At 57.6% G+C, this 23,617-nt stretch overlaps 1 protein-coding gene and 2 long non-coding RNA genes across 5 annotated transcripts; 2 read left to right on the top strand and 1 right to left on the bottom strand.

Annotated features, from left to right (window-relative positions):
• The first annotated feature begins 2,376 nt into the window (after positions 1–2,376).
• On the top strand, positions 2,377–10,511 carry LOC120409915. Its single transcript, XR_005601773.1, has 4 exons — positions 2,377–2,464; positions 6,969–8,423; positions 9,981–10,178; positions 10,387–10,511. It is a non-coding gene; the product is annotated as an uncharacterized LOC120409915 (long non-coding RNA).
• DCTN1 (dynactin subunit 1) lies at positions 2,460–23,561 on the bottom strand. Of its 3 annotated transcripts, XM_039551077.1 has the most exons (6): positions 23,492–23,561; positions 19,575–19,741; positions 10,505–10,750; positions 7,501–7,579; positions 5,062–5,093; positions 2,460–3,228 (listed from the first exon to the last, which is right to left on the bottom strand). In XM_039551077.1, exons 3-6 carry the CDS (start codon positions 10,730–10,732, stop codon positions 2,830–2,832), a joined length of 738 nt encoding a protein of 245 aa, XP_039407011.1. In that variant the 5' UTR covers positions 10,733–10,750; positions 19,575–19,741; positions 23,492–23,561; the 3' UTR covers positions 2,460–2,829. The 3 variants fall into 3 exon arrangements, with proteins under 3 accessions (XP_039407011.1, XP_039407010.1, XP_039407009.1); XM_039551076.1 differs by lacking the exon at positions 19,575–19,741 and having other exon boundaries at positions 23,492–23,558; XM_039551075.1 differs by lacking the exons at positions 19,575–19,741; positions 23,492–23,561 and adding an exon at positions 15,794–16,171.
• Positions 11,883–23,239, top strand: LOC120409914. Its single transcript, XR_005601772.1, has 4 exons — positions 11,883–14,228; positions 21,137–21,355; positions 22,101–22,464; positions 22,593–23,239. It is a non-coding gene; the product is annotated as an uncharacterized LOC120409914 (long non-coding RNA).
• Positions 23,562–23,617: the final 56 nt, after the last annotated feature.

The raw sequence follows: 23,617 nt of genomic DNA, 5'->3' as shown, positions 1-23,617 counted from the left end.
GGCCCTGCCATGGGACGCGGTTTGGGCAGCTGGGATCAGGTGGGGTTTGGATGCTGATCGGATTATCCATTCCTTTAAAGGATTAACGGGGCTTGGGGCGGCCTCTCTGTGTTCCACAGACCATCTGGGACCTGCGCCGGGCTGGAATGGGCCATCTGCTCCTGCACAGAGACCGGGATAACGCCGGGATAACAACCTGGACACTGACCCGGCCACCGACTGGTCACCCCAGGATGGGATCAGAGCAAGAGGGGGAGGTCCAGCCTCAGGACACGCCACGGGAATGCAGCCCTGGCACATGGAATGCAGCCAGGAGGATGCAAGGAACAGGGATGTCACTGGAGGAGGACAAACCTGATCCATCGGAGGGAAAATCCCAGGGGTCAGACTGGCTGCAGCTGCAGGGGACCTGAGGTGACGGGACAGGATTTAACAGCAGGGTCACAGCACCAGCTCGTGCCACCTGTGGATGTGGCACCTGGGGACACGGCCTTGGCAGTGCCGGAGGAACAGTTGGACTCAATGGTCTTGGAGGGCTTTTCCAACCTAAATATTCCACGATTCCGTGATTGCGGAGTGTGTCAGACCCCAGCAGCTCACCCTGACACCCCCCAAAGAGCCAGGGACCAGCCTTTCCCTGCATCCCTGGGAGTCCCCTGCTCCCACCACAGCCCTGGCACCTCCGTGTCCCTGGGAGGTGACATCCGTGACCCAGTGCCACCCAGCGCTGCAGCAGGAGAAGGGACTGGCCTGTCACCACCACAGACACATTGTCACGGGGATGAAGATGACACAACCGGTGTCATCCCAAAAATTACCTGGGAAACACCCTTTTCCTGCTCTTTCACTGAATTTTGGGGTCCTTCCCAGCCAGGTTGGACCAGGACAGAGGCCAGCACCTCCTGGGGACAGCCTGGACCTTCTGCTCCAAGAGCGAGGACACCCCGACATGGTGTCCCAGCCGAGGGACAGGACCCCCAGTGTCCTGCAGGAACAGCACAGCCCAAAGGCCACAACGGCCACACCACTCCCAAATCCATGGAAAACAGCAAAGAACCACAGCAGGGAGGGGAAAGGCCCATCTGGCAGCAGCTCTGGACACGATTAAAGTCTATATTTGACACACAGAAGCTGCTGTAATCTCCGGAACGAGGATTTACCCGCTAATTACTCTCATTATCCAATTCCTCCCCCCCAACCTCAGCCATGTGTGGGGCAGGAGCTGTCCAACGGGCAGGGGGGGCTCTCGGGGTCATTAATGGCTGAAAAAGTTGAGAGCCTGGCACGGGGCTGTCCCTCAACGGGGATGTCCCTGCGTGAGGTGTGCCCGTGCGGCCAGGACGGGGGTGAGGACAGTGACAGATCCAGATCCCCAGGACAGTGACAGACCCATGATCCTCAGGGCAGTGACAGTCACACACTGGGACCCTCAGGGCACTGACAGTGACAGACCCATGATCCTCAGGACAGTGACAGTCACACACTGGGACCCTCAGGGCACTGACAGTGACAGACCCATGATCCTCAGGGCAGTGACAGTCACACACTGGGACCCTCAGGGCACTGACAGTGACAGACCCATGATCCTCAGGACAGTGACTGTCACACCCCCATGAGTCTCAGGACAGTGACAGTCACAAATCCATGATCCCCAGGACAGTGACAGTCACAGCCCCATGATCCTCAGGAAAACAGTTGTCACTACAATCCCCAGGACAGTGACAGACCCAGGATCCTCAGGACAGTGACAGTCACACCCCCACGATCCTCAGGACAGTGACAGTCACAGCCCCAGACCCCCAGGACAGTGACAGATCCAGGATCCTCAGGACAGTGACTGTCACATCCCCACGATCCTCAGGACAGTGACAGTCACAGCCCCAGACCCCTAGGGCAGTGACAGTGACAGATCCCCAGGAGAGTGACAGATCCCTGATCCTCGGGACAGTGACAGTCACAACCTCCACGATTGCCAGGACAGTGACAGTCACAAATCCACGATCCTCGGGGCAGTGACAGATCCGTGATCCTCAGGACAGTGACGGTCACACCCCCGTGATCCTAATCCCACCCGCAGCTCCGAGCAGACAGCGGGGACACAGAGCAGCTGCAAACCTGCCAGAACAGGGACAGGGAAGGAAGAACCCAACATTCCAAAGGGGAATTTCATCCCACAGCAGAGCCCCTTGGAGCTGGCAGGACCGGGATGAGGGATCCACAGGGACCCTGGAGCCTTGGGGACACGCAGAGACCTGGATCTGGGGGGACACGAGGAGGGGACACTTGGGGACACGTGCTCCCAGCCTCTCTCCACAGGCTCTCTCTAGGCAGATTCCACATCGCTCCTCACCTCCGGACTTCCCATGGACAACCAGAGCTCTTTGGACCATTTTTCTACCCAAAAATCGACACAGAAGTGGCTGGAAAGCAAAGCTGGACCAAAGGGACACTGAGGGCACACAAGGTACCACCTCCCTCCCCTCTCCCATGTCTCCAGTGCCCTCCTTGGCTTTTCTCTTGGCAAAATTCCCAAGGGGAAGAAAAAAAATTCCCCCGATTTCCTGCAGGGAATGATGATTTGGTCTCCCTGCCCATGGCATGCAATGAGATGGGTGCTAACATCCATCCCAACCCAAACCATTCCGGGATTCCTTGGAGTTTCAGCTCATCCTTGTCCAAAAGCTTTTTGGCTTCAATAATTGTCACAAACCAGGTGGGTTTGGGTGTCCCTAAGAGGAGGACAGGACAGGACAGCCCTGAGAAGGTGCCACTTGTCCCCGAGCCACCGGAGGGTTTCGGGTTTATGAAAATATCTGTGAGGGAACGGCCTCAGGTTGTGCCAGGGGAGGTTCCGGTTGGACAATGGGAAAATTCCTTCATGGAAAGGGTCAGAAAGCATTGGAAGAGGCTGCCCAGGGCAGGGGGGACAGCCCCCATTCCCGGGGGGGATTTCACAGCCCCGCAGATGTGACACTTGGGGACACGGCTTGGGAACCCGCTGGCCTCTGAGGCTTTTCCCACCCAAACATCCCACGATTCCACGTCGATGTGACAGCACCACGTTCCGCCCCGGAGCGACGTCCCCTCCCTGGCTGGGAGCACATGCAAGGACAGCCATGCAGCGCTGGGATGGAGCGGGATGGGGACACAGTGAGGATGACGATGGCCCCGGCATGCGGCCGCGCGTGGAAAAGGGACAAACGGCACCTTTTTGGGCTTGGCTCCGCGCTGCGTGAGGAGGGAACAGAAGGAATGTTAGACAGACCCCGTGGCTCCAGGGAAACATTCCCTGGGAACACCCCCACCCTGGGCTGCAGGAAAGGCAGGAGGGGAAAGATAATCAGGGAAATGGAAGTAAATGAAGGAGAAAACAGCCCTGGAGTGACCCCCCTCGCTCCGGATCCACCTCCTGTCCCTCCTAGCATGGAGAATTTGGGGAGTCAGGACACTTCCAGAGGGGAACAAATCAGACAGGTTAAAGGGACTGGGGCGGCCAGGATGCAGGAGGAAGAGGATGCAAGGACACAGGGAATGGTTTCCCACTGCCAGAGGGCAGGGAGAGATGGGATTTTGGGAAGGAATTCCTGGCTGGGAGGGTGAGGAGGCCCTGGAATGGATTTCCCAGAGAAGCTGTGGCTGCCCTATTCCTGGAAGTGTCCAGGGTCAGGTTGGACAGGGCTTGGTGCAACCTGGGATAGTGGAAAATGCCCCTGGATGGGCTTTAAGGTCCCTCCCACTCCCATTCCCAACCATTCCATGGTTCCGGGAATGCCCCGGAACGCACATGGAGCAGCACCTCCTGTCCTGAGCCCTTCTCCAGCAGCATAAAAAAAATTCCAGGAACAATCCCCATTCCCTGATTTCAAGAACGCTGAGGTTTCCTAAATATCCTCTTTGTCTTTTAATGAATTCCAGGGTGGAATTAAACCAGGAGGATCAGGCAGGGAGCACATGGAGCACGGGGCTCCAGCAGTGCCAGGGGTTGATGGATCCAACCCCACACAGCAGGAAAAGCCAAAAACCTTCCCAAACCTCTCTAATACAGGACAGGGAATCTGTTTCCGCTGGCTGGAGCTCACATTCCCTGGGATCTGAGCCCGACAAGTCCCCAGGTGCTGCTCCATCCCCATCCCAGCTGTCCCAAAGCGGGGTGGAGAGCAGAATTCCCACTGCTGGGAATTATCCGGAAGGGCAGCACAGGAGGCTGGGCTTCGATGAGCCCTGACCCAGCCCTGCAGGTGCCACTCGCACAGAAGCGCCTTGTCCCCACCACTTCCTTTCCCACTGCTTCCCAACATCCCAGTTGGGCCAGTTTATCCCCATGGAAAATCCAGTTCCTACCCCAAAACACACAAACCCATCTGCCGTGTCCCCAGGATCACCCAGTTCCCAGGAATGGTGACCTGGGCAGTGCTGGACTCGATGGGCTCAGAGGGCTTTTCCAAACTCAGTATTCCATGATTCCTCACTACCCCACACTCTTATGGCCATTCCTGAGGACAGGAACCTGCACCAGATTCCCATTCCTTAGGAAATATCCCTCACATTTGGATACAGCACGTCCCAGGAGCCACTGGAGCTCCTGGATGAAGACAGAGGTGTTCACCCATGGAAGCCAGAGAGAGCCAGTGTCACCCATCCCAAGGAACGCACTCTTCCCATGGGATTGGGGGGTCCTTAGAGCTGCCCCATCCCTGGAAGTGTTCCAGGCAAGGTTGGACGGGGCTTGGAGCAGCCTGGGATAGTGGAAGGTGTCTCTGCCCCTGGCAGGAACTGAGGGGGCTTGGAGGTCCCTTCCATGATTCCATGGATTTGAAGGAAGCAGCTCAGGAATGCTGCTGAACTCGGATCCAAACATGGGGCACTGTGCTGGATAATCCCTCAGGAACTGACAGATTCCTGGCCAGTGGCTGAAAATGACATTTTTCACACCTCGTTTCCCATGGGTTTCGGGAGAAATTCGCTTTTCCATGGGCATTTTATCCCATGAAAGTCTGTCCACGTGCTCTTCCCAGTGGGATGAAAACCTCCCAGAGGCAACAGAGTGCCGGGGTCACTCACCAGTTTGCTGGCCTTGGCAGCATCCAGGGAATCTGTGGAGAGAGCAGAAAAGGAGCCATGAGCCTGAGGGACACCCCTGTCCCCATCCCGGTGTCCCTGCAGCCACAGGGCACCCAGCAGGGAACAGGAGAATTTTGGGAAGTGGGAGTGAAGCAGAGTCAGGATCCGGCAGGAAATGGTGGCAAAGTGGGGTGGTGTGGGTTTGGGGGAACAGGGAATTCCTTATGGGAGCTGCTGGCTGAGGAAGGCAAACACTTGGACACGCCTGGGAATTGGGGCAGTTCCACCGCTCTCCTTGGGCTGAATCCCTGGAATTCTGGGATTCCTCGAGCCACTGGCACAGGCTGCTCAGGGAGCAGCGGAGTCATCGTCCCTAGAGGGGTTTAAACCCGTGTGGATGTGGCACTTGGGGACACTGAATCCTGGAATGCTTTGTGGTGGGAAGGGACCTTAAATCCCATCAATTCCACCCCGTGCCGTGGGCAGGGACACCTCCCACTAGCCCAGGCTGCTCCAGGGACACTTCCAGGGATCCAGGGGCAGCCACAGCTTCTCTGGGCAACCTGTGCCAGAGCCTCTCCACCCACACAGGGAGCAATTCCTTCCCAATACCCCACCCAAATCTCCCCTTTTCCAGTGGGAAGCCATTCCCTGTGTCCTGTACGTCCCAGGCAGGTGTGTCTGGATTCCCACCCTTGCCCAGGGGTCACCAGCAGCTGCCCCCAGGTGTCCCCTCCCGGTGCCAGATCCATGGCAGAGCCATCCCTGCACCCCCCACTGCAGTCCTGCTGCAGCAGCTGCTGTTTCCATGGAAACCCTTGGCAGGCAGCCACATCCCAGCCCTGCATCCCTGGCAGCATCATCCCACACCCCACTGCAGCCCCAGCTCCTCCTGGATCCCGGGATGGGGGGTGAGCTGGGATCAGTGTCCGTCTGTCCCGACCCAGCGTCCATCGTGTCCAGGGAAGGAGCTGGGAAAGGGCTGGAGCAGCTGAGGGAGCTGGGAAAGGGGCTCAGCCTGGAGAAAAGAGGGATCGGGAGGGACCTTGTGGCTCTGCACAAGTCCCTGACAGGAGGGGGCAGCCGGGGGGGTCGGGCTCTGCTCCCAGGGAACAGGGACAGGAGGAGAGGGAACGGCCTCAGGCTGGGCCAGGTGTTGGGATATCGGGAAAATTCCTCCTGGGAAGGGCTGTCCAGCCCTGGCAGTGCTGGAGTCCCCGTCCCTGTGGGGATTTACCAGCCGTGGATGTGGCACTTGGGGACACGGTCAGTGCTGGGGGATTTGGGGGTGTCCGAGGGCTTTTCCAACCTAAACAATTCCATGACTATTCCATGGTTCCATACCGACTGCAGGATCCAAAGCAGGGATCAAAGAAAGGTTCATTCCATTTTCCCTATTAATTTTACTTCCTACTTTCTGGGAGAGGGGAAATCCCACCCACACCCAACACCCACCACCCCCCAGCTCACCCCGATCCATTAATCCCGATCCCACAAACGCTTCCCACACGGAGCTCCCGGCTTGGCACACAGAGCCGACGGAGCAGCCAAGGCAGGAAGCTGGCAGAGCCCCTTCCGGCAGCTCCCGGGATCCCGCAGCGTGTGGGGAAAACATTCCCGACAAAGCGGAGCTCAGAGGGAGGCAGGGAAGCCTGCCTGGGCCCACAGCCAGGGATGGCGGGGCTGACGGATGTGGGAAAGGGGGAAGGAATGCTCAGAGGAGAGCGGGAAGGGATCCCTGCTCCCGGGTGGGAATGGGGTACAGCAAGGGGCTGGAGACGGGGACGCTGCAATTCCACAGGGACGCTGCAATTCCACAAGAATGCTGCAATTCCACAGGCTCAGAGTGGTTCAGTGGGTCTGCATTCCCACTGGGAAATACTCCATGATTTACCCCTTCCTTCCAGGAAGGATTTCTCACCTCTCCAGGAAGGATTTCCCATCTCACCTGGGAAGGGCTTCCCACCTCTGCAGGAGGGATTTCCCATCTCTCCAGGAAGGATTCCCACTCCTCCAGGAGGGATTCCCCATCCCCTTCAGGAATCATTTCCCATCCCCTCCGCTAAGGATTTCCACCTCTCCAGGAAGGATTTCCCACCTCTCCAGGAAGGATTTCCCATCTCATCTGGGAAGGGCTTCCCACCTCTGCAGGAGGGATTTCCCATTTCTCCAGGAAGGATTCCCACCCCTCCAAGAGAGATTTCCCATTTCTTCAGGAAGGATTTCCACTCCTCCAGGAAGGATTCCCCATCCCCTTCAGGAATAATTTCCCACCTCTCCAGGAAGGATTTCCCACACCTTTGGGAAGGATTTCCCACCTCTCCAGGAAGGATTTCCCACGCCTTTGGGAAGGATTTCCCACCTCTCCAGGAAGGATTTCCCACGCCTTTGGGAAGGATTTCCCACGCCTTTGGGAAGGATTTTCCAGCCAGGCCTTACCTCTCTTGGGGACCTTCATGGCAGCAGATTCTGGGGTTTCTGGGGACGTTGTGTCCGCTCCATCCTCAAATACCTGGATCTGGGAAAAGCACAACGACCATCACTGCCCAAAATTCCCAAACAGGGAGAGCAGGGAACAGGTCCCTCTGGCAGTGGGTTCAGCAGAGCAGATCCCATGGTTTTGGCAGGGACTTTTAATTTCATCATTCCAGCTTTGCCATCGACCACTCTCCTCCCTGAGAACAGCCACACACTCCTCATTCCCGTCGGGAATACGGAATATTCACACAGGCAATGAGGAAAGTCAAAGCTCTGGATTTGACAGCCTGGAACATCCAAACCAGATTCAGGGATTTCTTTCTGGGAACTATTTTTGGACGCATTTTTGCTGGATAAACATGGAAAATGAGGTTGGGAGGAATTAGATTCCTGAGAGAGAACCTCAGATCAGCACCTCCCAAATTGTTCCTGCAGGAATTTGCCTGATCCATCAGCACCTCCCACCTGGGAGCTCAGCTTAAAAATCAAAATAACCTGGGAAGCTGTCAGACAGGGATTCCATTTTGGGAAGATTCCCAGCACCAGGAATGATGAAAATGGAATTAAAAGCCACAAGGAGACCAAGGAAAAGGTGATGCCAAGGAAATCATGACACCTGCAGCCATGCAGGGTGGGAATTCCGAGCGGTCTGGGGGTTTCCCAGCAGGTACAGCCCAGGTGGGAATTCCAGAGCTGCTGGAGAGGCTGGGGACAGGGACAGAGCGGGGCTGGATCCGGGGTGACACTGGGCAGTGCCACCACAGACTGGGCATGTCGTGGCCATCGAGCTCCTCTGCCAGGCAGGAGCAGCTCCAGGTGATGCCAAAATCAGGGATTTCCACACTCCGGAAAAGGAACAGCCACGCTTGGAATTGCCAGCCCAGGTAGAAGCAGGGAATCCTGGAATGGTTTGGGTGGGAAAGGACCTTAAATCCCACCCAGTGCCACCCTGTGCCATGGCAGGGACACTTCCCGCTGTCCCAGGTTGCTCCAAGCCCCGTCCGAGCCGGCCTTGGACACTTCCAGGGATCCAGGGGACGCATCCAGCCCCGTGCAGAGCCCTGTGCCCGCACCCGCTGCCCCTCCCTGCCCCTGCCCAGCGGTGCCAGGGGCGGGGTCCCCACCCTGTGCCCGCCAGGTGGGAGCTGGGGGACACCGGGGACCCTCCCTGTGCCCCAGGGTGGCTCAGGATCGGCTCTGGACCTGCTGGGACAGCCCTGCCCCCCCCGGCTTTGCTCCGGGACAGAGGATTTGGGCGATTTGGGGGCTGTTTATCCGTCCTGCTTCCCGTCTCTGCTCCAGCTGTGTCCCCGATCTGGAATTCGGGGCAGGGCTTGGGCATCACTCGCTGCACAGAGGCCGAGGTGACACCACGGGGGGACGGCTTCCCACTGTCAGACGGGATTTTGGGAAGCAGTTCCTGGCTGGGAGGGTGGGGAGGGGCTGGGATGGAATTCCCAGAGAAGCCGTGGCTGCCCCTGGATCCCTGGCAGTGCCCAAGGCCAGGCTGGACACTGGGGCTTGGAGCCACCTGGGATAGTGGGAGGTGTCCCTGCCTGTCAGGGGGTGGCACTGGGTGGGCTCTGAGGTCCCTCCTGGTCCTGCAGACCCAACTTTGTCCCTGCAAACCCCTCCAAGCCTCTCCCAGCTGGCAGGAGAGGCCGAGAGGGACGGACGAGGGAGCTGGGTCCACGTGTCCGGTTTTAATGTGTGGGGAACTGGGAGTGTGGTGGAATTACATTTGGGAAATCTCCGTGGTGATCCCAGGAGAGCAGCAGAGCTCCATCCAGCAATTCCTACGCGCCAACAGAGTTTGGGTTGGATAAAACCATGAAAAGCTTCCTGGCACGTTTGCCTCCAGCTCTGGCGAGCTCCGCTCTCTGTGTTTATCCCATTATTTAAAGGATGGGGATCCTTTTCCCTCCTCCTGCCTCGAGCTGGTGACAAAGGGACTGAAGCAGGGAATGGCTGCACTCATCTTAAAGGCCTTTCCCAACCTCAGTGATTCCTGGAGTTTCTCCTGGATGAGCCCTTTGCTGCAGCCTCTGACCACGTGTGATCCAAAGGCTCTTCCAATGGGACAGAGGATGTTGGGATGGACCCCAGGACCCAAATCCCCTCATTCTGTGCTCAGCTTTCCTCTGTCACCCAGTGCCAAGGCCCCAGCAAGGAGAGGCCACAGGGTGGGACACAAAGCAGCCCCTTTGTGCCAGGGAGGGGACAGGAGCTGGGGGCCTCCAGTGTCACCTCTCTGCCCTTGGAAGGTGACACAGGGAATTTACCTGGAGGATGTTTGCTCTGGAGGGAGCTCCTGGTTCTTGGGGGAGCACACGAGCAGCAAAGCTCAGCAGCTCCATCCCCACCACATGTTTTATCCAAACCAAGACAATCTCCTTCCGGGTAAACACGGTTTAGTTAAAATTCCCTGGCTCTGCTTCCAGGTAAACGTCCAGGATCGATCCCAAACTCCACCTGCTGCAGGTGATAAATACAGGGCAGCACAGGGCTGGGCACTTCACTGGGAAGCAGAACGAAACCGTTGGGGATTCACCCAATCCATCTGAAAACATTCCGCAATAACCCTGTGGGATGAACAGGACCTCAAGGAATTGTGCAGAGGGGGCTTGGAGCCACACCAGGTGAGGTTCAGCTCGGGTTTGGAGTGTGCTGTTCCCTGCTTTGTGGGAGACGGAGATTCCCAAAAATAATGGACATTGGGAAAATTCCTCCTGGGAAGGGCTGCCCAGGGTAGTGGTGGAGTCCCCACCCCTGGAGGGACTTAAAACCTCGACAATTCCATGATTCCATGATCCTATCACAAACATCACATCCATATCTATATTTCAGCAGGCACTGGAGCGAAGGGATCTGGATTTTCTCCCAAAACCTGGGTGGGAAGCGCTGCTTAAACGAGCGAGCCGCCATCCGCGCGCTCCCGAGGAACGCCGGGATCGATCCCACCCACCTGCGACTGCCGCACGAAGATGCCGTGGTTCTCCTCGCAGGTGAAATACTTCCTGCCCTGCACCGTGCCATCGTTCTTGCCCTTGGCCTCGTCCAGGATGACCCCGACCCATTTGCCGGTGGCGAACAGCGTGGCCCCCACGTAGGCCACGGTGCCGCGGTGGCCCTTGCCGATGACCTCCACGCGGGAGCCCACCTTCAGGGGCTTGCTGCCGCCGTCCGCGCTCATCCTGGGCGTGCTGGAGGCCTGGGGAATCAGGGGAAAGCACAGCTTGAGAAGCTGGGACAGGCAGAACGTTTGGATATCGGGATGTTTCATCGCCCTCCACCCCCTGTTTTATTTTGGGAGGCAGCCAAGGGTGATTCCTTCCACAAACCAGGGCACAGCCGCCATCAGTGGTCGCTCCGGCCTCACAAATCTGATTAATTCCTTTTTATAGCATTTTTATGAGCCTTGGGGGGAAAAAAACCACCCCAAGAGCAGCACAATCAGCCTTAACCAACTCGTGCTCCATCTTTTCCTGCTGTATCAGCGTTCCCATGGTTTTCCAGCCTGGGAATTCTGTGCCCAGGAGCACACAGACTGTGTGGGACACAGGTCGTTGTCCCATCCCCTCACATTGTTGGGATCTGGTGGTTCCCGTGGTGTTCCTGGCACTCCCCCGTGCCCTGACTCGGGGTATCCCAACCTTGGAATGTGGGTGGGAAAGTCCAGCAGCTTTCCAAGTGGGATTGTCATGATCCAGGAGAGAGGAAATGGCCTCAGGTTGTGCCAGGGGAGCTTTAGATTGGATATTGGGAAAATTCCTCCTGGGAAGGGCTCTCCAGCCCTGGCACAGGTGGAGTCCCCACCCCTGGAGGGATTTAAAACCTCGACAATTCCATGATTCCATGATCCTGTCATAAACGTTACATCCATATTTATATTTCAGTGGGCACCAGGACACTCCAAGCACGACATCCCGGGATGCACCTGGGTTCAGGCATGGTTATCCAGGTGATCCATGCTCTTGGAGCAGCAATGCGGTGATGGATGCGAGGAATTCCATGGGTACTGGAGACCCCTGGGATTATTGAAATCACAGGGAATTTGTTGGGATCCACCCCCAGCACCTCCTGCTCTGCAATCAGCCTGAGTAAAACAGATTAACCATGGAATCCTGGAATGGTTTGGGTGGGAAGAGACCTTAAATCCCATCAATCCCACCCCCTGCTGCGGGCAAGGACACCTCCCACTGTCCCAGGCTGCTCCAAGCCCCATCCAACCTGGCCTTGGACACTTCCAGGGATCCAGGGGCAGCCACAGCTTCTCTGGGCACCCTGTGCCAGGGCCTGCCCACCCTCACAGGGGAGCAATTCCTTCCCAAAATCCCACCCAAATCTCCCCTTTTCCAGTGGGAAGCCATTCCCTGTATCCTGTCCCTCCATGCCCATGTCCAAAGCCCCTCTCCAGATCTTTTGGAGCCCCCTCTTCAAACCCTGACACCTTTCAATCCCACTGCCTCTATCCCAGAGGGGACAGGGATGTTCCCTATCCTGCTCAGCTCCATCTTTCCACTCATCCTAAACTCCCAGCAGCCCCCAAACCGGGATCAGTTTGGCATTTCCCCCACCCCTCGTGTCACTGGTTCTGGTCATTGTGCAGAAATGTGGAGTTTTGGTCACTCTGGGCCCAGCTTCAGCCAAAGAATCCGTTCTTTATCCCAGGAAAACAGAGCCTCTTTCACCCGGCACGGCAGGGAATGGCCGGGAAGGCCCTGCGGACAAACCTCAGCCACAGCTGGACACCACAGGGGGTTTGGGAGATTCAGGGAATTCTCAGCCTTTGGAAGAACCCTGGGGACTTTGGAAGCTCCTGGAATCCCACCAAACCATCCCCTTCTCTTGCACATCACTTCCCGAGGTCGGAACGAATGTGGAGCGAACCCACCGGGTTTGGGGTTCTGTGACTGAAACCAGGGATGAAGGTTTTCCCACAAGCCTGAATTCCGGGTTTCTTCCAAACACAACTGGCAGAAACCAAAATAATCTCGTATTAAACCCCAAAATCCATCACCCAACAACGAAACCCAAGACCTCAAAGGCAAAATCGATGCTCCAGATCCAGATCCAAATATCTCCCAAAGTTCTGGCTCCTTCCAGCTGCCAAGGCTGCAGCAATGTCCAGCAAGTGCGTGGAAAATCATGTCCCAGGTGTGATGGAAAATGAGAGCAGAGCTCCAAGGAAACAAGAAGCCCAAAGGAAAATCCCAAATCCCCAGTAAATGGCAGGGTTCCTGGACCAGGAGTTTTTATCCCTCCCCATTTCCGTTTGGCACCTGCAGCCCGGTAAGATCCACTGGATGTGACGCATTCCAAGTCCTGGCATTGGGAAGCCATTCCCGGCATCCTGTCCCTCCATGCCTTGGCCCAAGTCCCTCTCCAGCTCTCCTGGAGCCCCTTTAGGCACTGGAAGGGGCTCTGAGCTCTCCTTGGAGCCTTCCCTTCTCCAGGGGAACATTCCCAGCTCTCCCAGCCTAGCCCTGACGGACATTTGCCAACCAGCACTGATTTCATGGAAACTCTTCCCGAGTCTTTCGCACTTGGGAAAAGAAGGAGAGCCCAGAATGAATCTCCTCAACCACATCCCATCCCTCAGGAGCAGGAAGTGGTCTCCACCTTCTGTTTCCAATCAATCAGAAGTTGGGTCTGTGAGACACTTGGAAGCTCCAATCCAAAGGATAAACCCCTGACTGGAATTCCCATAAAACCAACGTGATTAATCCAGGTTTTACAAGAGGAACAACTGTCCCAGCTGGAAGCAGGTGGGATGGGCATTCCCAGCTATTGTCCCAGCCGGGTGACCGTGGTCGGGAATCCGATGGCCATCCCAGGAGAGATGGACACACCCGTGGTCACTCCTCCTGGCCGTGGTGACAATCCCTGCCCAGCTGTGGACAGGAGGGACAAACATGGGGACAGTTATCTTTGGGAACGCCACGGCACAACAGCCTGGCAGGAGCCAGTGACACAGCCCAGAATTCCCTCAGCTTCCCAGGCCAGCTCCTCATGGATCCCCCCCTCTGCCACACCGACATTCCCAGGGGAACACACTCGGGAATTCTGGGAACGGGGGTACGGACAGTGAGGGAAGAGGATGGAGGAGCAGAACTGTGGGAAGCCACATGGGAAGAGAGAAGGGCGGGGGCCACTCATAGTGACAGCCCTGTTACCGCTCGGTCTGGAGCGGCAATAAACTCCTAAATCCCAGTAAATGGGAATTGCAGGGATTCACAGTGGAGGCAGTGGGGGCCAGCTGGGGAGATCCAGGGCATAGGGCAGGTGGTGGGAATGGGGCAGCCAGAGGAGCAACCAGGAATGCTGAGCCTCTGGAGCAGCCACCACTGGAGGAAGCCACCAGGCCAGGAGGAGCCTGTCCCCACTCCAGGGACACCTGCACCAGGTGAGGGACAAGCACATGGATGCACTGCCACCACCACAGGAGACTCTGCCCCCCACAACTTCCCGAAATCCAGCATTTTCCCGTTTTCCCCCCTTTTTGAAGCATGATAGACATCCACAGACTGACTGCTCTGCTGTGTGAAGATCCTGGTGCCGAGCTACTGAAAAGGGGACGAATTCCCAGTGATTTGGGTCACCCCTGTGCTCCATCCGAGGGCTTCAGTGATCCGCTCCATCCCAGTGGATCACCCCGGGAATATTCAGTGTGTTCCTCCCCCGTGCAGGTGAGTCTGACGGAGCCTCAAACTGTCACTCAAAGCTCAGATCAAAAGTTTTGGGAGAATCCCGAGCAGCCAACTCTGACAAGATACAAATTCCAGGCGTGACCCACAAAGCCAGAAAAGGGAAAGACTTGGGGAGAATTCCGGGTTTAAGCCTGGTCAGTGCCGAGTCGATGGTGCTGCTGCCACAAGATCCCTGTGGAAAGGAGGGATCGCCCTGGGACTGAGGGTGGCTGCTCTGGGTGACACCAGGATGTGGCACTGGACTCCAAGCTGCCCAAATGGAAGGGTTTGGGTGTCTCTGGACACCGGGAGCAGTGTCCCCAAAACCTGGCAGGGACACAGCCCCGGGAAGGGCCGGCACAGCCATGGTCCCTGCGGTGCCCATTTCAAAATCCACGTGAGCCCAACAGGGATAACCTGCTCACAGCACCCTGCCTGCAGTGTCCAGCGCTGCCCTGGGACCCCCAGGATTCCCGGGATCCCCAGTCCTGCCACCAGTCCCAAAGCCACATCTCCATCAGCCCTTGGAGCCAGCGTTTGGCTCCTTCCCTGCCCCCTTGGAGCCCCCAAATCCCTCCAGGCTGTCAGGACTCAGGTTGGAATTTCACCCCCTTCATCCAGCTCCCCATGGAAAACAGGGAGGTTTGAGGAGCAGGCAGGGGGCTCCAGCCCCCACAGACCTGCATGGACACACACTCGGACCCCGCAGGGGTGGGCAAAAAAGGCTCCAGGCTGGCCAGTTTTCCCGAGCTGCTCCCTCCGCAGCTAAATCCCTTTGGCCACAGCCCAAATCCCACCGGCTCCGGGCCTGGCGTATCCCACAGCGGGCAGGACACGGTGCCCACGGAGGGTCTGGGGGTCCCATGGAGCGGTGGGAAGGCTCTGCCCACCCCGGCTCCATGCCGGAGTCGCTGCCGAGTTGGCACAGCCAGGCCCAAACGCGCTGGCAGTGCCCGGCGGGGTCTGGGACACAATGTCACCGCGGCGGCGGCCACAGAGGGACACAGCGACAGGGAGAGAAAGTCCCGGGCAAGGCCTGGCCCGGGGGCCGCTGGCACCGCACAGCCCAGGGGTAGCTGCAATACGGAAAAACCTGGAAGCGCTTGCCAGGCCCGCGGAAGCTCGGGATCGCTCCGTGCCGCCTGGAAAACCGGCCCGGAGGGAGGGGAGCCCGCGGCAGGCAGGAAAACACGCCGGGATCTTTGTGCTGAGCAGCCCCGGCAAGGCTGCGCCGGAGCCCCGGGAAGGGGCTGAGCCGGAGCGGCCGCTCGGCCGCCGGGGTAATTAATCGCGGTAATGAATTGGGGTAATCACCTACACGGGCAGGTAAGTCCGCCCAAAAGCGCCGGCCCCGGTGCAAGCCGGAGCATCCACCTCCCCTCCCGGCATTATTGTCAGCGAGGGAGGTGCCACATTCCAGGGATACGGGAGCGCAGGGAGCACAATCGAGATTTCCCTACAAAACCCAGCTATTTTCGCTGCGACAGCGTCGCGATCTGTCGCGATAGGACCCGGCAGAGCCAGGAGCTGTTGAGTCAGCCCCCCCTCCCCACCCCCGCCCTTACCCGGCCGGACGCGTGCCTCCTGCCCTGGGCCATGCTGCCGCGCTCCAGAGATTCCCGATTCGCAGCCAGCAGCTCTCCCAGCTCACGGCCGGCAGCATCCAGCGGCGCTTCCCAGCGTCCCGGCCGATCCCAGCATCCCCGCGCCCCGCGCCCCCCCTCCCCCGAGGCTCTGCCGGGCGGTACGAGAGGGAGGGAAGCCCTTTTCTGGGCGAGGATGCTCCGAGGGAGGGATACAGAGAATTCCAGCGCTGCCGATGGAGCCACTCTGCGCCAGTGCCGCTCCAGACTTGTCACCGCGCCGGCGGCTCGCTGGGTCCTAACGCTCCCCGCAGGAGCCACCGGCACGGCCACCCCGCGACACTCCGGGCCTCCTCCCGCTCGCCCTGCGGTGGGCACTGGGCAGGGACACCCCAAATTGTGCCCGCCGTGACGCCAGACAAGGCTTGTCCCGCTTGCTCTTCCCTTCATGGAGAAATTTTGAGGAAAAACAGCCCTGCCCTAGAGCAGGGTTTGTCCCAACTCTCCAGGTACAGGTGAGCAGCACGTGTGGGTGGATGGAGCCCAAGGGGTTAATTATGGGCGGCTTTAATGATCATTAATTGCCCTGCGCCTGGCTGTGACAGGTGACATTGTGTCCCATTGTGTCCCATTGTTCCTGGCTGAGCTGACGGATCCCAAATTAACGCCCTCACCCCTCTTCTGGGCGCTGTTCCCGGGGCTAATCAGGCTAACGAGGGGATCTGGGAGCCACCAGGACCGGCCACTGTCCAGTCCCAGCGCAGGACCCCAACACATGGAACCACCCCCGAACCACAGAATATCCCGAGCTGGAAGGGATCACGGGATCACGGATCCAACTCCTTCCCTGCACAAGGACAATCCCAACAATCCCACCTTGTCCCTGAGAGCGTAGTTGGAACACTCCTGGAGCTCTGGCAGCCTTGGGAATGTGCCCACTCCCTGGGGAGCTGTTCCAGTGCCCCAGCACCCTCTGGATGAGGAACCTTTTCCTGATTTATCCATCTAAACCTTCCCTGACACAGCTCCAGCTGTTCCCTTGGGTCACAGGGAGCAGAGATTGGAGCTGCCCCTCTGGAGGAGCCCGATGAGCCTCCTCCAGGATGGAAAAGTGACCCAACACCTGCACCTGAGCTGGAATCTGGCTTCAGGAACCGGGAGAAGAGTGACAAAACCATGGATATGCCCCCAAAAAACCAGATGTGTCACTGAGCATGGCACATCCAGGAAGAGGAAGGCCACAACGTCCCACGGAATGAAGCTGGTGGCCATCACTGGCATTCAGGGGAAGGAGATTTAACAATGCACAACTGGGATAGACAACACAAACCCCAGCTGGAGACTGGGATTTTCTCACTGGGACCACCAGGAGCTCAACCGGAGCCACCCCAGGTACCTGCTGGTCACCGGAGCTCCAGCTGCTTCCCCTCTCCATGATGGTTTAAAGGAAACTTCGTACACACAAAATCCACCCAAAATTCTCCAAAAAGCTACAAAGAGGATGAGCTCCTTCTCCTTCCCCCCGGACCTGGCAGTTCTGGGGACGACCAGGACATTTGGTGCCAAAATCTGCAGTATCCCAACAAAAACCAAGTGAAAACCACCCAAAGCAGTGGATTCAGAGCAGGATGGGGTGTCCCCACAGCTGTGGGACAAAGAGACCCCCAAAATAAACACCCCTTCCCTCAGCTGGGGATCCCAGCTCCACTCAGGATCCAAAGGGTCCTCTCTGGTATCCTCCTCATCCCTGGAAGTGTCCAAGGCCAGGCTGGATGGGGCTTGGAGCGACCTGGGATAGCGGAAGGTGTCCCTGCCCATGGCAGGGGGTGGAATTCCAGAGGAGGTTTTTCCTTCTATGGATAAAATCATTCAGATTTTCTAAATCTTCTCAACTGGTTTAATACCTACCATGGACCCATGGCATGGTTTGGGTGGGAAGAGATCTTAAATCCCAACAATTCCACCCCCTGCCATGGGCAGGGACACCTTCTGCTATCCCAGGTCGCTCCAAGCCCCATCCAGCCTGGCCTTGGACACTTCCAGGGATCCAGGGGCAGCCACAGCTTCTCGGCGCACCCAGGGCCTCTCCACCCTCACAGGGAAGGATTTCTTCCTAATTCCTAAATTCTAAAGGATTTCTGCTATTCCTCTCCCCTGCAGAATCCTCCTCTGGCATCCTGGCTGACCCCAGAGCCAGGGAGCAGCCGGGAGCAGGACAAAAGCCATGGACACAAACACTTGGAGGGTGCTCAGCCCACGGAGCAACGGCGGGGATTGGATTCCAAGGAGAGGCTGGAATGCCAAGAGGGCACTCAAATTCAAGAAAGCTTCCTCTGAGTGCAAGAAAAACCAGGAAACAGCCACGGAATTTCAGCAGGAATTCAGATGGGAGCAAGGGGTGTGAGACAGCAACCCCTCAAGAGGATGGGAACTCCCCACTGCTCTTCCCACAGAGCTCTGGGAATAGCAGGACAAACCCCAAAACCGGGAAAATACCAGGGAATACCAGACAGGCTTCGCTCCCAGGTGGAGCAGAAGAGGAGTTGTTAATTTAAAAAGAAAATTACAAATGTCACACTCCTGCCCAGTCGGAGTTTTCCATGTTAAACCGAAGCGCGAGGGAATTTTTTCCACACAAACACAATTTCATAGGACCACAGGACGGTTTGGGCTCAGAGGGATCTCAAAGCCCACCCAGTGCCACCCCCTGCCGTGGGCAGGGACACCTTCCATTGTCCCAGGTTGCTCCAAGCCCCGTCCAATCTGGCCTGAAACATTTTTAAGGATGGGGCAGCTGCAGCTTCTCTGGGAATCCCGTGCTGGAAATCATGGATTCATGGAATAGAATCATGGAATCCTTCAGGCTGGAAAAGCCCTCTGAGCCCATCGAGTCCAACTGCTCCCCCAGCACTGCCAAGGCCACCACTGAGCGTGTCCCCAAGCGCCACATCCGTAAATCCCTTCAGGAATGGTGATTCCCACCCCGCCCTGGGAGGAATTTTCCCACTTTCCAACCTAAATCCCTCCAAGAACGGCAACTCCATCGCTATGGAAACCTAAACCCATTTCCCATTCCAAACCAGGCCCTGGTGACCCCAAAGGACAGTGACCCCCAGGTTTTCATGGATATTCCCATTGGTGCCTTCCAGGATACCCCATTTCTCAACACAACAAAGTCACAGGCACCACTCATCATCTCCTGGTTTATTCACTACTTGGATTTGGGATGAAAATGAACCCTTGAGGGAAAGAATCCTGGAAAATCCTGAGCTGGAAGAGACCCACAAGGATCCTGAGCCCAAGACAAGCAGCTGAGGTGGGACAGGAGCTTTATTAGTGCCAGAATCATGGGAATGTGGGAAGTTTTGGTAATTAAAGCCCTGTGAGATGATCCAGAGCCCTCTGGGAACACCCCAACCTCCAACGGGGCTTTGGCTGCTCCACCCTCACCATAACCTATGGATTTGGTGCTAAACCTGCTCTGTACCAAGGGCAACAATCCCAATTTCCCCCCAAACCTGGGCACTGCCGTGTCAGGATGAACTGCTGCTCCAGCTGAAAAAATCCCCAGGACAAATAAACCTTCCTGAGCCTTCCAGGAATTCCAGCATCCCCTTTTCTATGGAAACACACCCAAAATCTGATTAAACCTCAGAAATAAATTTCCTGGTGCATGAGCAGGGAGGGGACTGGCACAGGGGAAGCAGGACCCCATCCCTGCCCCTTCCCAGATATTTTGGGATTTCTCAGGAACACCACGTACCAGAGGCGCTGCCTTGTGCTCCCACTCCCGCTCAGCGAGTCTGTGGAGCCGTGTACTGGGATGGACACTGGGATGGACACTGGGATGGACACTGGGATGGAGCAGCCCAGAGCATCCTCCACATGTCAGGGTCACACCGGGCCAGGGGTGGAGCGATTCTCACTCTCCTGGGAGGAAGCACCAGGTGTCACAGAGCTCCAGGGATTCCCAGTGCCGCCCACCCCACTTCCCAGGACATGGATCCCCCCACAAACCACTCCAGCCATCGCTCTGCAGGATCCACGTGGATTTTTCTGCTGCCCAAACTCTCTGTCTTAATTCATCATCAGTGAGAACAGAAGTCCATAAATATCCCCTCTCAAGCTCCAGGCTTTTCCCTGGGATCTGGGATACATGCCAGCCCCCTGCCGAGCAGCTGGAACACCCCCAGCTCAAGGAGCATGAGGAGGAGGAAGGTTAAAATCCTTCAGAAACTCCCACTGTTTATCCAGCAGGAGCAGAATTCCACCTTCCTGCGTTTTGATGCGTTTTTTACGCACATCTCCCAGTGAAATTCCTGCACGAAGCTGATTTTGGGGTTGGGAGGGAGCAGCTGAGTTTGTCAGGAAAGTGAGTTCAGGAGAGAAATCCTAAACCAGCATTTGGGGTTTGGTCTTTAACGCGGCAAAACAAATCCTGAGTGAGTTTGAGACTTTTTAAATTCCCCTCTAAGCCCTGAACGCTCCCAGGGGACCCCAGAAGTCAGCCTGGGCTTGGAATCGGAATCCTGGAGTCATGGAATGGTTTGGGTTGGAAGGGACCTCAAAGATCATCCAGTTTCACCTTCTTTCCACAGGCAGGGACACCTCCCACTATCCCAGGTGGATCCAAGCCCCAATGTCCAGCCTGGCCTTGGACACTTCCAGGGATCCAGGGGCAGCCCCAGCTGCTCTGGGAATTCCATTCCAGGGCCTCCATACCCTGACAGGGAGGAATTCCTTCCCAACATCCCACCCCAAGCTCCCCTTTCCCAGTGGGAAGCCATTCCCTGGGTCCTGTCCCTCTTGCCCTTCTCCAAAGTCCCCCTCTGCAGAGCTTGACCAGTTCCCCCCAAATTAGGGACATCCAGCACCCAAAATGAGGCCACTCAGCCACGTCCCTTGGGAACAGCAAGAACTGGAGGGTGGACACGGTGTCACCCAGGCCAGCGCTGCAGGGATCCCACACCAATTTCCATGGAATTATGGAGTGCTTTAGGGTGAAAATTCCTCAGAGACCATCCAGTCCAACCATTCCCCCAGCACTGCCCAGGCCACCACTGACCCATGTCCCCAAGTGCCACATCCACAGGGCCGGTAAATCCCTCCAGGGATGGGGACTCCACCACTGCCAGGGCCGGACAACCCTTTCCACGAAGGAATTTTCCCAATATCCCACCTGAACCTGGCCCAGCCTGAGGCTGTTCCCTCTCATCCCATCCCTGTTCCCTTCGAGCAGAGCCCCGACCTCTCCCAGCTCCACCCTCCCTTCAGGGAATTGTGCAGAGCCAGAAGGTGCCTCCCAATCGCCGTTTTCCTTCCCAGCTGCTCCCTCGGGACCTCATTCCAGGTGAGGCGGATCCCGGCGCTAGGACCCGGCGCTGGAGCCTGCGCCCTGCACGGCTGCACCGCGGCACCGCAGCCCCCGCAGCCCCCTCCCAGCCCCGACCCCGCGGGATCATCCCGGCGCATTCCCGGCTCCGGCGTGGGATCGATGCTCCGTAGCCACAGCAACGCCCGGACACGCCGAGGATGCGGCGGGAGGTCAGTGGATTTCAGCTCATCCCTATCCAACGCCCCGCGGGATTCCCGGCTGATTCCAAGTGGGAGCATTCCCAGGAAAGCTGATTTAACCGCTCGGTCCTCGGGGGGGAATGGGAGCTGCTCGTTCCATGCGGGACTTTGCGCGGCTGCCGCCGGAGCGGCAATCCCTGGATTTCCTCCCTGCCAAACCCCCGCGGATCTTGCGCCGAGCAATTCCCAGCTTTCAACTTTATTCCCTCATTCCTTACGGAATTCCTGACCAGCTCCCCCTCTCTGAGGGCTGGTAAATGAGGGCATGGGGGGGGGGTGGGAGGGGGGGAAGAGCCAGGGCTGCGAGTCATTCCATAATCCATAAACCCCAATCCATCAAAACCCCAATCCCTCCAAAAAACCCAACCCCAATCCCTCCAAAAAACCCCAGTCCCTGGAAACCCCGGGAGCAGGGGACAATCCAGCTGGAGCACTGATCCCACATCCCTGCCATCCTCACCACCCATGCCCTTCCCTGATTTTCCATTCTTTAGGCATTTTCCCCTGGAAAACTCAGGAATGGGTGTAAAAACCCTCCCAAAATTTTGCCTCAGCAGTTCCTGGGTGGGTTTTGGGGCTCTGGAACATCAGCACAACGTGACCCCCCCAGGACAACGCCAGCATCCAGACCTTCCTACACTGAAATCCATTAAAATTTCTCCTTTTCCCCTTCAAACAAAGCAAAGGAATTGAATCCTTGTGTTTATCCCCAAAGCTGCCCTGCAGAGCCACCCAGCTCCACGTTTGGGAAAAGCACGAAGGAATCGCTCCAAGGTCACCTGGCCAGGTGACCAAACACCCAGCACAGAACCTGCCCTGGGAGAGCCACGCATTCCCGGAATTCCCGACGAGCTCGCACGGACCCGGAATTTTTAAAAACCCAACGTGGAAACCCAAAAATGCTGCATGAGATCGGGGCCCATCCGCAGTGCAACAGCCCAGGAACGGCGCTGGGAGGTCCCTCCTGACGGGAATTCGGGAATTCCGGAATTCCCTGAGCAGCCTGGAGTGAGGGATGGCACCAGCGGGATACTGGGACACAGCTCCGGGTGACCCTGGGAGCAGCACACCTCACACAGGTACATGGCCCTGCCCGCATCCCACCCCTTAATTAATCATTATTCATTCATTAGTTGATGCGGTTAATTAATTATTCGCATACTGTGCTAATGAGGGCGGGGCGGGGGGGGGGGGTATGTTCTGACAGAATTCCCAGAGCACACAATCCCCTGCTGGAAGGTGCCGCCGCGCTTTCCCTGGATCCAGGACCGGGAATATTCATCCATGCCATTCTTAATGAGCTCCCCTCAATTATCCCGGCCAGTAATTACCCCCGGGCTGAGTCATTCCCACCTCGCTTCTGGATCAAACCTTCCCAATCCCGAGGGGGAAGCGCCGCCCTCATCCCATCACCGACCACCCCTCACACAGAACCCAAACACCCCTAAATAGCCCTGCAGACCCCCCCTAAATCCCCCCAAACACCCCCACAGACGCCTCCACAGCCCCATAAACTGCTCACAGAGCCCAAACACCCCCACAGACCCCCCCATACACCCCTAAATCACCCCAAACACCCCCAAAATCACCTCCTTACCCACGCACAGACCCCCACAAACCCCTCTAGACCCCCACAAACCCCTCACGCAGACCCCCGAGCACCCCCATACAACACATACACCCCCGCAGACACCCCCAGACCCCCATAAATATTTCACGCAGACCCCAAACCCCTTCAGATCGCTCACACAGCCCTCCATAAACCCCGAAACCTTCTCGTACCCCCCCAAATCCCCATAAACCCCTCACACAGATCCCCACACACCCCTTCACACCACCCCAGACCCACATACAGACCCCATCACCCCTTCCAACCCCCAGAAACCCCCCCAAACCCCTCACGCAGACCCCCTCAGACCCCTCACACACCCCCCCCACACACACACCGCTTTACCCCCCCAACACAAGACCCCCAGACCACCACAACGAAAGACGCTCGGCATCCCACCACCACCGCGATACTTCTCTCTCGCTCTCCCCCACCCCAAATCCACACTTCCCCTCATTCCCGGGACCCCCCGACCCCCCTCAGGCCTCTCCCGGTACCTCCGGCCCGGCCGCTCCCGGCGCCGCCAACCCCGCCCGACATCAGGGCCCCTCGGGCTGCCCCGTGCCGTGCCTGACGCCCAGCGCGGCCGTACGGCCGCGCTGGGCGTCAGGCACGGCACGGGG

This window comes from Corvus cornix, chromosome 4, assembly GCF_000738735.6.
Source record: "Corvus cornix cornix isolate S_Up_H32 chromosome 4, ASM73873v5, whole genome shotgun sequence".
Lineage (NCBI taxonomy): Eukaryota > Metazoa > Chordata > Aves > Passeriformes > Corvidae > Corvus > Corvus cornix.
The sequence above is the reverse complement of the archived record's forward strand: the minus strand, read 5'-3'. Positions and strand labels throughout refer to the sequence as shown.

Excerpts from the sequence above, each read along its gene's own strand:
- DCTN1 (XM_039551075.1), bottom strand. The coding sequence starts at position 15,826 with ATGGCCCAGGGCAGGAGGCACGCGTCCGGCCGG. Across the intron at positions 10,751-15,793 it reads GGAGGCACGCGTCCGGCCGG|GCCTCCAGCACGCCCAGGAT; the intron begins GTAAGGGCGGGG and ends CTGATTCCCCAG. Across the intron at positions 5,094-7,500 it reads CATGAAGGTCCCCAAGAGAG|ATTCCCTGGATGCTGCCAAG; the intron begins GTAAGGCCTGGC and ends CTCTCTCCACAG.